Source organism: Dama dama, chromosome 31, assembly GCF_033118175.1.
Source record: "Dama dama isolate Ldn47 chromosome 31, ASM3311817v1, whole genome shotgun sequence".
Lineage (NCBI taxonomy): Eukaryota > Metazoa > Chordata > Mammalia > Artiodactyla > Cervidae > Dama > Dama dama.
In genome coordinates this window covers 12,334,157-12,347,918 of record NC_083711.1, presented here as the reverse complement: position 1 = coordinate 12,347,918, position 13,762 = coordinate 12,334,157, and the positions used below count along the sequence as shown (strand labels likewise).

General features: G+C 41.3%; 1 protein-coding gene across 9 annotated transcripts in view; it reads right to left on the bottom strand.

The window, feature by feature from the left end:
• The window catches only part of GRIK1 (glutamate ionotropic receptor kainate type subunit 1), a 442,037-nt gene extending 430,433 nt beyond the window's left edge, over positions 1–11,604 (bottom strand). For all 9 annotated transcript variants that reach the window (XM_061133910.1, XM_061133912.1, XM_061133911.1 and 6 more), the window contains exon 1: positions 11,487–11,604. In XM_061133910.1, the coding sequence (XP_060989893.1) occupies positions 11,487–11,604 (118 nt within the window). The remainder of the gene's footprint in view (positions 1–11,486) is intronic.
• Between the last annotated feature and the right edge of the window lie 2,158 nt (positions 11,605–13,762).

The following is a 13,762-nucleotide window of genomic DNA, read 5'->3' as shown; positions in this document are numbered from 1 at the left end:
CATTTATACTTTTGAGCTGTGGTGTTGGAGAAGACTCTTGAGAGTCCCTTGGACTGCAAGGAGATCCAACCAGTCCATCCTGAAGGAGATCAGTCCTGGGTGTTCATTGGAAGGACTGATGCTGAAGCTGAAACTCCAGTACTTTGGCCACCTCATGCGAAGAGTTGACTCATTGGAAAAGATCCTGATGCTGGGAGGGATTGGGGGCAGGAGGAGAAGGGGACGACAGAGGATGAGATGACTGGATGGCATCACTGACTCAATGGACATGAGTTTGAGTAAACTCCGGGAGTTGGTGATGGACAGGGAGGCCTGGTGTGCTGCGATTCATGGAGTTGCAAAGAGTTGGACACGACTGAGCGACTGAACTGAACTGAGGAATTTATACATGACTATATGTACATCATATATAGTAATATATATAATATATGTGATAATGTGTGGATATGTATATGCAATACATATAATATATACTAATTATATAATTATGATATAACACATACCGTATAATAATTAGAGAGGCCTTAAAAACCTAGACTTTCTTTTGCAAAATGCAGAAAACTGAAATGTACAAAGTTTGCTTCTATTATTGCTTCTTTTCTTATCTTAATTTTTGAAACAGTTATAAAATATAGTTTAAACATAGTTTTAAAAGTAGTTTCAAATCATAGTTTAAACATATTTTAAAAAATCACCCTAGTGTTTAAAGCTTCAACATTAGAGTTCAGATAAATGTGTGCACTCTAAGAATCCAGATCTGTTTCCCCTCTTTGCAGTATGGAAACCTCACATTGAGACAGGCGGTCAGTAGAGCCCCTGGGATCTGGGGAGGGCCTAGACCCACATAGAGCTGTGTTCTTTGTGAGTACAATCCGCACGTTTTGCTGTTCAATGTACGTAAATGAATGGAGATGGAGGCACTGTGTACTCGAACAGAAAGGGCCTGAGATAATAATTGGGGCCTGGAGATAACTTGAGGCTGATTGCTGCTGTGTGAACCATGGATTTCTCCTTAATGAGGTGCTGGGTAAACAGCCCATTTCAGAAAGCAGACAGAGAATGCTGGCTCTCAAAGGGTGAAAGTGAACCATGTGGGCTTTCGATTGTGGCTGTGGGCAGTGGATGCCTGGAGTTGGAAGTCAATACCCGGGTTCAGACAGGACCATCACATCACAGTGGATGTCTTGGACTAACAACAGCAAACTTGTCTCCCTGAAGGACAGGGAGAGGTCTTTGGTCTATGCAGAGAGAAGGAAGAAAGGAAAGCTCCTGAAATTTGCATTTTAAATGGAAAGTGAAGCCTTGATGTGGTCCTCGTGGATACAGGGGCTTGTGTGCCTAGTCAAGCTTAATTTCAGGGAAATGAACAAAGTTCCACTTCCACACTTTTGATTCTGTGGCTGTAAATGTGAAGCACAAAGGCGTTGCATATCCTCATGTGGTTACTCAGTTCAAACCAATGACAGTAAAGCAGAACCAACACTCCAGAGGGCATTGAGGATGAGGACGGGGTTAACCATTGTACCCATGTACTTGGTTTACCACCAGCTTCCTCAACCAAGGAAATGGGCTTTTAAAGGCTAGGAGACACGACCAAGCTAACAATCATCAGAACTGGAAATATTCTCATTTCACTGTGCTTCACAGTCTGCCAAACTGCATGCAAAGGACAGCTAGAATAATCTAGAAAGCACAGGATGGTGACTTTAACCAGTCATTTTTAAATTAGGCAAGGAGGAGTAATAGAAGTCTAAATGAAAGAAAAAATTCACCTGCAACTCACCGTATTCACAAAACAAATGAACTATCTTTTTCCACCTTAATTCTTTTAGTTCTTATCTATAAGCAAGGATGAAATATAAACATTCCCAATGCAAGGTATGTAAAATCATACACTACTTCCTAAGCAGTTTTCATTTTAAGACCTACATTTTACCATAAGGATTACATTTAATAGATCCTTCTTTCTTGAGTTTTAAATATTCCTTTCTTAATCATTCCTTACTGTTGATTTAGTTGATTTACAATCATTTATAAAGGTTCTTGCCAATTCGGAAGCTTGTATAAAAACAGCCTTAGAGTTCAAATATATCCTGAATTAAAAGAAACACACACTGCCCAGAATTTAAAAGGTAAATGAATATCGCCCTATAGACTCAAAAGATAGAGCTCTCTGATTAGCCTGTTTTTAGGAAATGAAATACAGTAACATCTTATACAATATAAACACAGGCAGGTCATCAGAATGCAACTTCTGTTTATGGTTCCCCAAAGTATGCACTCCAACAGTTTAGAGGTTTAAATTTTTATAAAAGAACAGCTTTAAAAGTTGTAATCGAGTCTTCACAATGAAAAAGAAAAACACTTGATTTTTACCATCCTTTCCTCAATTTGAATGATAAAGTATTCTACTGGCCCTGGGAATTAAGTATTGATTTTTAAAGACATATTTAGACCATTTTGTGAAGAAAAGGAATTGTGCAAATGGTTTGCTATGAGCATTCATTCTAAGACATCCATACTTAAAGCCTCTAGCAGAGTATGTCACAATGCTTGAATCAATATTCAAAGCTAAATTTTGTTTAATTAAATACAAAAAGTACATAATTGCTGGAAACCTAGATAGATGCTAATAGATAGAAGCAGCTAATGTCTGATTTTCTATAAACCCATAGCAGAATTCTAAAAAAGAAATATAATTACTATTTTATCAATAGCAATTTTTATATAAAGTTTATTTCCTTAATGATTTTTCTGATATTATATGCTGTTGTATTTATTTTAATGATACTATAGAAAACTGGAATTGACAATAGGTTTTCTATTTTCCTTGATGCAATTAGTTATAGACTTTTATGTACTACAGAGTAGCTAGGAACAGTTATAGCAGAAGAGATCTTGATATGGGTTGAGGGTTTGGTTTTTTTTCTTTTTAATAGACTTTATGCATTTCTTTTTTAGAACAGTTTTAGACTTACATTCAGAGAAATTCTCACATACTCCACATCTAGTTTTTCCTATTATTCACAACTTTATATGAGCATGGTGCATTTGAAATTAATGCAACAGTATTGATACACTATTATTAAGTACAATGGTATGCATTTTTATCCAATGTCCTTTGTTTTCACCTAATATCCTTTTTTCCTTCCAGGATCTCATTCAGAACATCCAATCACATTTATTTATCATGTCTCCTTAGACTTCTCTTGGCTGTGACAATTTCTCAGATTTTGTTAATCATGACCTTGAAAGTGTTGGCAAGTATTGGCCACATATTTTGTAGAATGCCTTCTACTGCTATTGATCTGACGTTTTTCTCATGTTTAGAGTGGGGATCTGAATTTTGGAGATGAACCCCAGATAAGAAAAGTTCTATCTGCCTTATCACATCAAAGATAGATACTATCAATATGATTTATCCATGGTAAAACTGACCTTGATCACTTGGCTCATTTGTTTCAGAGATATGTCTCTTCTCCATTTTTTACTTTAATCATTTATTTATATCAGTATGAACTCAAGGTCATTTGTTTTATACTTTGGTTATAACCCAATACTACTTTAAAAAATTTTTGCTCAAATTATTCCATTTTTGACCTTGGGAGCCCAGTACTTGAATGCCTGTGTGCCTTTTGGACCACTTATTTTTCTGGTATTACAAGATACTCCATGACCATCTTGTATATTTTTACTTCAGCCCCAAAACTGTCCATGTCTACAAGGATGCCTGGGTACCAGTTCTGTTCACCAGAGTGTCATTGTTTACAGGCCTTCTCAGCTGACAGAGCTAAAAAACATAGTATGTGAATACCAGCCCGTGTGTGAGTTGAGTTTTAATCAATCAAATACAATACATGTTTCACCCTAATGTAGTTTATAATCTTCAACTTGCTCAGTGAAACAAATAATGCATTTTAATATAGTTTTCATTTTGCATATTTTAAGAAAAATAAGTGGTAGTGAACTGCCAGTCTCCAAATTGACAACTGATGACGAGAGTAATAATTAATCACTAGATTTCTATTAAATAAAAATAAATTCTAGTATAAAGTATACATTGGTGAGTTCCTTTTGAAACATTATTCAGTCAAAATTTTAGTGTTAATAGGCTTTTATAGGTTATTTTATTTTGTGTTTTGCTTTTCCCTGATCAGGATAGCAGTTAACTAGCAATTTATCAAATGAGGTAAGATAGGCTAGTCTTTCAAAGGTATTCAGCCAACTAAGGCACCGAATAATATAGCAAAATAATTTAGAGGTTAAAAGAAAGTGCTTTTACTGCTGTACGGTATTTTTGTGAGATTGTTTTGTGGTTAACAGGAATTTACTCTTAATTTAGTCAATGTCATTGTTTCTTAAGTACACCTTGTAACTAATCTTATCTTGTATTTAATAAATATGTTAACATAACATTGTACAAAATTACATTTTAAAAACCTTTAACTTTTGAAAAAGAACAAAAAGAGAGTAAAATATCACCCAAGTCACACAGGGATTTTTATTTTTTAGTAGCTTACAAGTTACATAAATACAAAATAGCATATTTTTACCCCTTTACTTTTTCCCCCTCAGGATAAATCTAAGCTTTTCATTTGACTTGCAATTACTAATATTAGAATGTTCAGTTTAGGTTTTTCCAGTTTGATATGACAACTTGATCTCAGTGGAAAATCAAGATGAGAAACTTATTTAGTCCATGTAGCTGGTGTACATCCCTTTTTATTTAAATGTTTGCATTTCTCTATGAAAATTTATCACTGAAAACATCAAATACACATTTAAAAAGTATATAGTTTGAAGTTTAAATATAAAAAGAACTTTAACTTACTACAAATTATATTCTTAGAAAATATATTATAAAACTGATATATTTTTTCCATTTAAAACAATGTTAAAAAAGTAAGCCTAGTAAAACCAAAAACAGGAAAATGGCCCCATATCACATTTTAAGCTAAGAAAAATGATATACCTTCAGGATAGGCAATGTGGTTTTTAAAAATGTTTTCTTCATAATACAGAACAACCTAAACATTTAAAATCTATTCTTAAAGCCTTTTAAAAAGACATTCTGAAGTAGGGAGTGGGCAAAATTTGGGTAAGACTGAAGAAGCAGTAGGATGTGTGGTCATATGAGTTTTGATGTATTTACTGACAGTGCAATGGTCTTAATGTCCAGTGTAACCTTAAATATGTTCTGGGCAGCATGGGTTCAGTAGGACCTTAATGGCTGTGGTTTAAGTAAGGGTCTTCTGATGATTAAACTGTGGGAGACACCATATTAAACAACAACAACAAAACAGAATTCTTTGTGCAGAATTACAAACCACCTTTAATATATAAACCTGCCCCATGAATCTCTAAAGGAGAGCATTTCCCCATGCTTACTTAACCAGACAAATCAATTATTCTTCAGTATGAAACTCCTACCCTGTTCATTAATCAAAAGAAAGATCAAGCTGAGGAGGGGCCTGCGTTAACCCTGACACAAGTCATACATTTCACATATGATACCACTTTTCTTCTTTGCAATAAATCCATGAGTTTGTTATTATTATTTATCCTTCTATAACTAACACAATACATTAGTAATTTTCTTGAGGCCAATTAGAAAACAGCAGTTAGAAATATGACTTCCCTTCCACTTGTTCTCCACCATTCTTTCTTTGAACTGAAATAATTTCTGGAAAATTTTAGCATGTGGATAAAATATGTTACATTTTCTATGGATAATTATCTGTGAAACAACAAAAGAGGATTAAGAGGCCATAGGGTAACTCACCTCCACTAGTATCTATCTATCAGTCTCCCCTGAAAACCATTTCAATCGCTTATACAGTCTCATTAAAAATAGTGTGTTGGCTAGATACTAGGCAACAAGATTCCCCTCCAACTAGATTATCTTCCTGAACCCCTTCTTATTAAGAAATTATGGGGAGTCCAATGATAATAACAGCTTTCCTTTTTGATAAATGTCTAAAGTATACTCAAATATAAATCACATTAACTTTGCTTTATGTGGTTATTGCTGAATAACTAACAGCAACAGTTCATTTCTCCAATACTTTGACTTCAGCTTAGTTTAAACTATTGTGTAACTGACATACACAAGTCCATCTATAACACAGCATAATTTAATGCCAGGGGCTTGAAACTTGAGATTGGAATGTCTAGCTCCAAAGCCCAGCATTCCTCCTAACTAGCACTGGAACTTAGGTAAAGCCACAAAGTCCTGGTCTTCTCAAAACTGGAGATTAAAAGCCATAAAGGAAAAGTACTGCAAGTCAGGTTTACATAATATAAATATCAGACCTGTAAAATCTACTACACCTGTAAAATCAATATTAAGGAAAAAGGTGATTTATGCAGATAAACTAATAAGGCAAAAGATCTGCTCATTTGCAGAAATACGTTCACATTATCCAGAGACTTCCTTTTTATCCTCTATCAGATAGCTTCTCCTCCAGATTTTTCTCTCAGGGTCAGTGGAGTTTTAAAGTCAATGATGAGATCAGCATGCTTTCTCAGGGTGAAATCTACCTCAGGGCCAAATAGATCTTCCTAAACAGAGGCAGGGATTTCTGCTCCAGGTTTGGCCGCATGAATCCACTCTGTCCTCCGTGCATTTGAAGGCTTGGACTTATTCCATGTGGACTATGCCATGGATATAATAAGCTGACGGCAGAAGATGAATGGAGAACTCTCCAGGAATAATATCTGACATTAAAACATTAAAAAAGTGTCTTCACTGAAGGCCTTGTGAAAATTTTCCATGGTGACATAGATTGTAAACCACTAGAATATACGAACCAAGGAGGCAGATGCATTTTGTTCACTGTGGCATGCCCTGCACTCGTCTGGCTCACAGGGGTGTGTACTTAGTCGCTCAGTTGTGTCTGACTCTTTGCAACGCCACACACTGTAGCCCGCCAGGCTCCTCTGTCCATGGGGCTTCTCCAGGCAAGAACACTGGAGTGGGTTGCCATGCCTTCCTCCAGGGGATCTTCCCAACCCAGGGATCAAACCCAGGTCTCCCACATTGCAGGCAGATTCTCTACCAACTGAGCTACCAGGGAAGCCCAGCTCACAGGGTAGGAAGCACTTAATAAATATTTGTCTGTTGAGTGAAGAATGAATATTAAAATGACAAAATAATTCATTTTGTGATGGCAGAATAAAGTTGTGAGCTTTTGTACACCTCAGCAAAAATATGAATATGCAGTGTTACTTTGAACTTTGGGGATATTTATGATTAAATATTTAAAAAATAATGCTATAGTCAACTTGATGGTTGAAATAAAATACATCTGGATCTCTCTTAAGGAGATAGAAACATTTGAAAAATAATATTGCCATTTAAATTTCTATTCTATTCACATATTCCACAGTATTTCTCTATGTATACTATATTTAATTACATAATAGTAATACACTGTATTTCTATAGTGGTTTGTTTGCAAATAACAAAAAACATAGTTTATTTGATCCTCCCCTGTGAAATAGGAAAAGTAGATATCATTACTACAAATTCACAGATAAAGAGATATGGGCTCAGAAATATTAAATGTCATAAACATACACCACACTACCTGTTAAGTCCCTGTTTAGAAAGCAAATTTCCATGATAATAATTTTTTAAAAGTTCAAAAGGACTTCCCTGGTGGCTCAGTGGTAAAGAATCTGCCTGTCAACGCAGGAGTCACGGGTTTGATCCCTGATCTGGGAAGATCCCACATGATGCAGAGCAATTAATCCCGTGCACCACAAATTATTGAGCCTGTGTGCTGAAGCCGAAGAGCTACAACCAGAGAAGCCAGCACAATGAGAAGCCCGCGCACTGCAGCTGGAGAAAAGCCCATGCAGCAGTGAAGAGCACAGCCAAAAATAAATAAGTAGAAAAATAAAAGTTCATCTAACAAATTTAAAAATTAAAAACAATTACAAAGCAACTAATAAATCCATAGACTGCTTAAATCCCTTCCCTTATTTATTTTCTGTACTTTTACCAATGACATTTTGAGGTTGCAATTGCTTTAATTTGATTTTTCAGATGCAAACAAAAACCTATGAAATAGAATGTCTTGCTGAGACACTTTTCTAGTTAAGTCTTAGAGGCGGGACCCAAGCCTGTGCTGTGTGACAACAACCATGTGTCAGAAAGCCTGGTGGCCCAACACTTAACTCTTAAGTGCTAAGCTTTAACCACCACCTCTGTGATTGGGTATGTTGAGATGATACATTAAAATATACTATGCAAAAATTTAATCCTGTTACTATCATTGTTAGAAATATGATACAGCTTTCCCAGAAATTACATATGCATATAGAATTGTTTTTCTTTATTTTTTGTCCACTACTGGTGGTATGCTGCCATCTACTCAGGTCACCTAGATCCAGGTCTAACTACTGGTTATCTGGCTATGTAACAGAAATGTCTGTGACTGAAGCATGTATGTGTGTGATTAACTGGCTGTTGACAAACACTGGGGTATGAGACAGAAAGACAGGAATAACCCCAGCGTGCTCTAGAGAACTCCCTGCCTCCAGCCATTATTTCTCTTCCATGCTGGCTGTTGTGGAATCTCTGAAGTATAGTTAGGAGTAATGCTTAGGACCTCTTTGCCCTATAGAACCCCCTTTATATAAATTGTGCTGCAAGATTGTAAACTTTTCAACAGACATCCACAATATGCATGAAAATCATGCATAATACACACTCAAGACCTCTCTAATTCTTAGGATGAATGAATTTTCTGTTAAATTTTATCCCTTTCATTCACTTTTTTTCTCAATGGCTGAAGTTTAAGCAGACACTCTTGCAAGAAAAGTAGATGTGTAATTAATTCATCCAAGATTCAAGTGCTTTCTCACAGTGCAAAGTGCCAGACATCTATGTTTTAGTTGGGGATGTTTCAAGCTACTGGAACACTTGTAATACTAACGCAAGTTAATGATCAAGTGCCCCTTTTTGTTGACTGGTTGATTGGTGGGTAGGCTGGTTAGATGGTTAGTGGGGTGTTGGAAAGGGGAAGGAAAGATAAGAAGTGAAAAAGAGTGTGTTTTCACTCTTCTCTTTCCTTTTCTCAACACACACACAGTGGCTCAGTCCCCAACTCCTTTGATATTTCATACTCACTGTTGGACTTGACTGACATAAGAAACTCACTGGAGAGAGGCAGGTTTCCACTGAGCTAAAGCTAGTTTCCATGGTGCCAAAATATGCGTTTAAAAGTAAGCATGGTCCTTAGGTGCCTACAGGGTGGTGTTCATGACAAGCACAGGTCACAAATGAGCCAGAAGAAGTAAGATGTTTGTCCTGCACATAAACAGCACCGGGCTAGCTATTTCACTTTATGCATTTTGGTTCCCATTTAGAAAAAGAAAATCTCATTATCTTGTAGCATATATTTTAAGGTTGGTGAATCACGTTGGGCTGTTTTAACTCTGAAAACTAATTTAAATGGATGAGTGTGATTGCTTGGAGCTTAGGTAAATAATCAGATCTGTGAATAGATATGTCCTAAAACATACTTTCACATCCCCTCCTGAAATTCCTTTAGATTTGGGTGATATAGGAGAGGAAAGTTCTATGTTAAGTTTTTGTACAGGAAGGGGGACTGTTAGCTGGCATACCTTATTCTAGTGTGTCTAAATTTGTCTTTTTTAAGATATATAAAATATATGCAAAACACCAATTAAGTTAATGAACACTGGGATTGTAACACACTCATTGTTTACGCTGTGTTGTTCACAGGAGTGAACAACCCCAGAGTGTGTAGGGTTGATTGCATCCCCCCCAAAAAAGTAAATAAATAAAAGAGAAAAAAAAGATTAAAAAATGTTAAGGTTAAAACATAGCTAACTTGAAGAATATCTTAGCTATGAGTGGTACTTTTTGTAGAGGAATCCTTTGAGACTTCTTAAATGAACAGTCTAAATCATCCATTAAAATGTGCATTATCATATTTTAGAGAAAGATACCTGTGGTAAAAGTTAGTATTTGAGATCTTTTCTGTCCTTGAAAAGCAGATCCTATGTGCCTAAAGAAAATACCTTTCAAAACAGTAAACTTTCTTTTTTTTTTTTTTTTAAATTTTCAATGGGGATATTCAGTGAGAGGAACTAGGTTCTGATTCTTTGAAAAGAGATGCGTTCATTGCAGGTCAGAATTAATAAAGTTATTGAACAATTTCAGCCACTTTAGTGGCATTATGAGAGTCCCCTGGATGGTTCCATGCACGTTCGGTCAGTTCCTGGAAAGGGTATAAGTTAGAAGTCCTCCGAGGTGAAGACCTCAGTCCCAGCGGGAAACTGGAAAAGCTGGGAGCCCCGCGTGGTGTCAAGACTTCACCTGTGGCTCTCCGCTTTCAGCGGGTCTTTAAGAAGCCAGTGGGCTGGTGGGGGGGGGGGGGGGGGCGGGGTGCGGGGAGGACCAACTGAGAATTAAAGGAATAGAAATTGGGTTTAGTCTGCCAAGGAGAGCATTAAAGTAGTCACAGGGCTTTTTCAACCCAAAAAGCCGCTCAGAAATCGCTCCATGCCTTCACAGAGCAGACCTTGGTGGCGGGTACTGTGTGTTTATGTCCCTGAGTCCACACCCTAGCAAAGATCGTTCTCTCCCCCTGTGATTATCTCACCCTCCTCAGGCTGCCCCCGGGGGCCCTATCCTCAGCCTTCCAGTCTCCTTTTATCCTCCCCCTTGAGATGGAAGTCCAGAGTCTCCCAGCGAGTCATCCTGACGGGTCTGGATCGTGCTCACTGGCAGGCAAGTGGGGCAGACTGGGGAGACGGTGGGAAACTTAGGGGCCGGCTGGCGGCGCTAACTCGACGATCCTCCAGACTCCTCGAACCCTCAGCCAGAAGTCAGATCCCAACTCCGCCCCACTCGAACGGAACCCTCCAGGCTTGGCGACTCCTCGAGCAAGAACCCAACTTAAGTAAGGAAACTTGCAGGATCGGGGTGAGCAGACTCAGGGAAGTTCCCGCATCCCTGCTGGTCCCCAGGTCGACTCCTGAGATCTGGGCATCCCGCGGGTGCCCAGAGACTCGGTTGCCAGGACCCCCCGGGCGTGCATCTGGACAGAGCGATGCCCACGGAGGCGCAGAGGAGAAGCGCATCTCAGGGCTCAAACCAACCGGTTGCAGCCTACACACTCAGAGTAGCGAGCCGGTCCAGGCGAACCTGGATCGCTGGCTCTCTTACCCGCGTTCCCGGAGCCCGGATTAAAAAAAGAGAGAGAGAAACCCGCCAACTGTACCTCGCGGGGAAGCCCGGTACCGGCCGGGAAGGAAGCGGTGACGCGGCTTCTTCTTTCCCGGAGCCTCGGGTGGGCAATGACCTCCACCAGCCCCCAGCTCCTGCCCCCCGGACCGACGCGCGCTCCCTCGCCCCGGGACCCCGCGGCGCCCGCGCTGGCCGCGGGGAGACACCGCGTCCCCGGAGCGGGCCACCTGGAGCGCTCCCCCGCCCCGCGGGGTCCACTCACCGATCCGGAGTACTTGCGGGGCGGTCTGGGGGAGGACGGAGCCGAGGAAATAGAGAAGCGTCCAGCCGGCGTCCCTGGTCCTCAGCCTGGGCTGGGCGAGGAGTGTGCGGCGCTCCATCTTCCTGGCTTCTTAATTCATGCCGAGACCCAGCCGCCGCCGCTCGCCCTGGAGATGCTGCCCGCTGGGCTCGGGTCCCTGCCTCATCCTCCCTGGGATGCTAATGCGGTGGTACCCAGCGCGCTCCCCTGGCGGAAAGAGCTCGAGGGAACCGGCGTGGGATGGCGGAGCCGGCGGGCGACGCTGGGCTCGCTCTGGGCTCCTGGCTTCTGCCGCTAGCCCATCACCGTTCTTCGTCCTCCTCCTCCATGGGCCGCGGGTCTCGGAGAAGCCGCGCGCAACCGCTCCCGGAGCCGAGAGACCAGCCGGGGAAAGTTGCTGCCCCAATTCGCCCGAACGTCTCCCTCATTCGTCCTCGGGTCAGATGAGAAAGTGGGGTGGCGGCAGGGATGGGGGGCAGGTGGAGAGTGCCACGAGACCAAGCGGGGTTGGGGAGGGGGTGGTGGGAGGAGAAAGAAGACAGAGGAAGAAGGGGAGAGGGCACGGGGTGAGTTGGTGCAAGGGCTCTCAGCGGGAGGAGCTCCAGCAGGTTAACTGGGACCCGAGCCACGCTGTGGCTTCTCGGTTCTCGCCGCCCGCCTCCCCTCTCTCGCCCCACCCTTTATTTACTGCCCGCCCCAATACACCCATCCAGACACTCCGACGCGCGCACACGCACGCACATTTTCCCTCGCCCTCAACTTTGCGCCGTAAGGCTGCAAAGTGTATTGAGGATTGCCTCCCGAAGGCAGAACATTTAACTTGATGATCAGAGCAGAGGCAACCTCTGCTCTGGGCCGCGAGTGGCCGTGGAGCCCTCCTTGGAAATGTCCCCGGGCGCCTGTGAGAGGGTCTCCGAGAGGAGGTTCTTCCCCATCACTTGATGGAAAAGCGCCATCTCGGACGCCAGCATTTCGGGGGAATAGAAGAGCTCTTATTTTAACTCTGGCAAAGAGGAAGGAAAGCAGGAGGAGGAAGAGAAGGAGAGAAATGAAACCTCGGCACTCGAAGATTAAAGTGGCTTCTCTCCTATTCAGACCCCAGATAATCTCTTGTAAATTGCTTCTATTTACATGTGCAGAACTGGGAAAGGCAGCTTCCAGAGCGGTTCCTTGTCTTGGTTTTCTTTCGACTGGCACGTTTGAACACTGGAAGAGAGGCTATTTTAGCACTGTAGGTTTGGAGACTATTTCTCTGTGGAAGGACAAGGACGCTTCCCTGGGGAAATCATCAGCATTTGATCATTTTGGCTTAATTTCCTTTGAGCTTTGTGGAGGAATGTTCTATAAAAATGTTGGCTAGCTTTGCATTAACCTTCATAGACAATTTTTTTTTTTCCCCTCAAAGTATGGATTTTGGAGAACTAACCTAAACTGAGTTAATTCATCTGAAAAACATGTCCACAGTTTATAGACCTACAATAGGAAAGGATTACAAAAGAAACCTAACATAACTTCAGCTGCATTCATTCACTCTTACATGTAGTGCCAGGCATTATATATAGACATATACATACATATAAAGAGAGAGAGAGAGACTATACATGTGTGTGTATGTGTTTGTGTGTGTAAAGTTGCTCAGTTGTGTCCAACTCTTTGTGACCCCATGGACTGTAGCCTGTCAGGCTCCTATGTCCATGGGATTTCCCAGGCAAGAATCCTGGAGTGGGTAGCCATTTCCTTCTCCAGGGGATCTTCAGGACCCAGGGATCGAACCTGTGTCTCTTATGTCTCCTGTACTGGCAGGTGGGTTCTTTACCACTGCACCACCTGGGAAGCCCACGTGTGTCTTAGTCACTCAGTCCTGTATAACTCTTTGCGACCCCATGAACCATAGGCCGCCAGGCTCCTCTGTCCGTGGGATTCTCCAGGCCAGAATACTGGAGTGGGCTGCCATTTCCTTCTCCAGGGGATCTTCCCAACCCAGGGACTGAACCCAGGTCTCCTGTATTGCAGCGAATTCTTTACCATCTGAGCCACCACGGAAACCCACTGATATAATAGATTAGATATAGATACAGGGTTTCCCTGGTGGCTCAGTGGATAAAGAGTCTGTCTGCAATGTAGGAGAGCCATGTTCGATCCCTGGGTTGGGAAGATCCCTGGAGAAGGAAATGGCAACCCACTCCAGTATTCTTATCTGGAGAATCCCATGAACAGAGGAGCACAGTGGACTACAG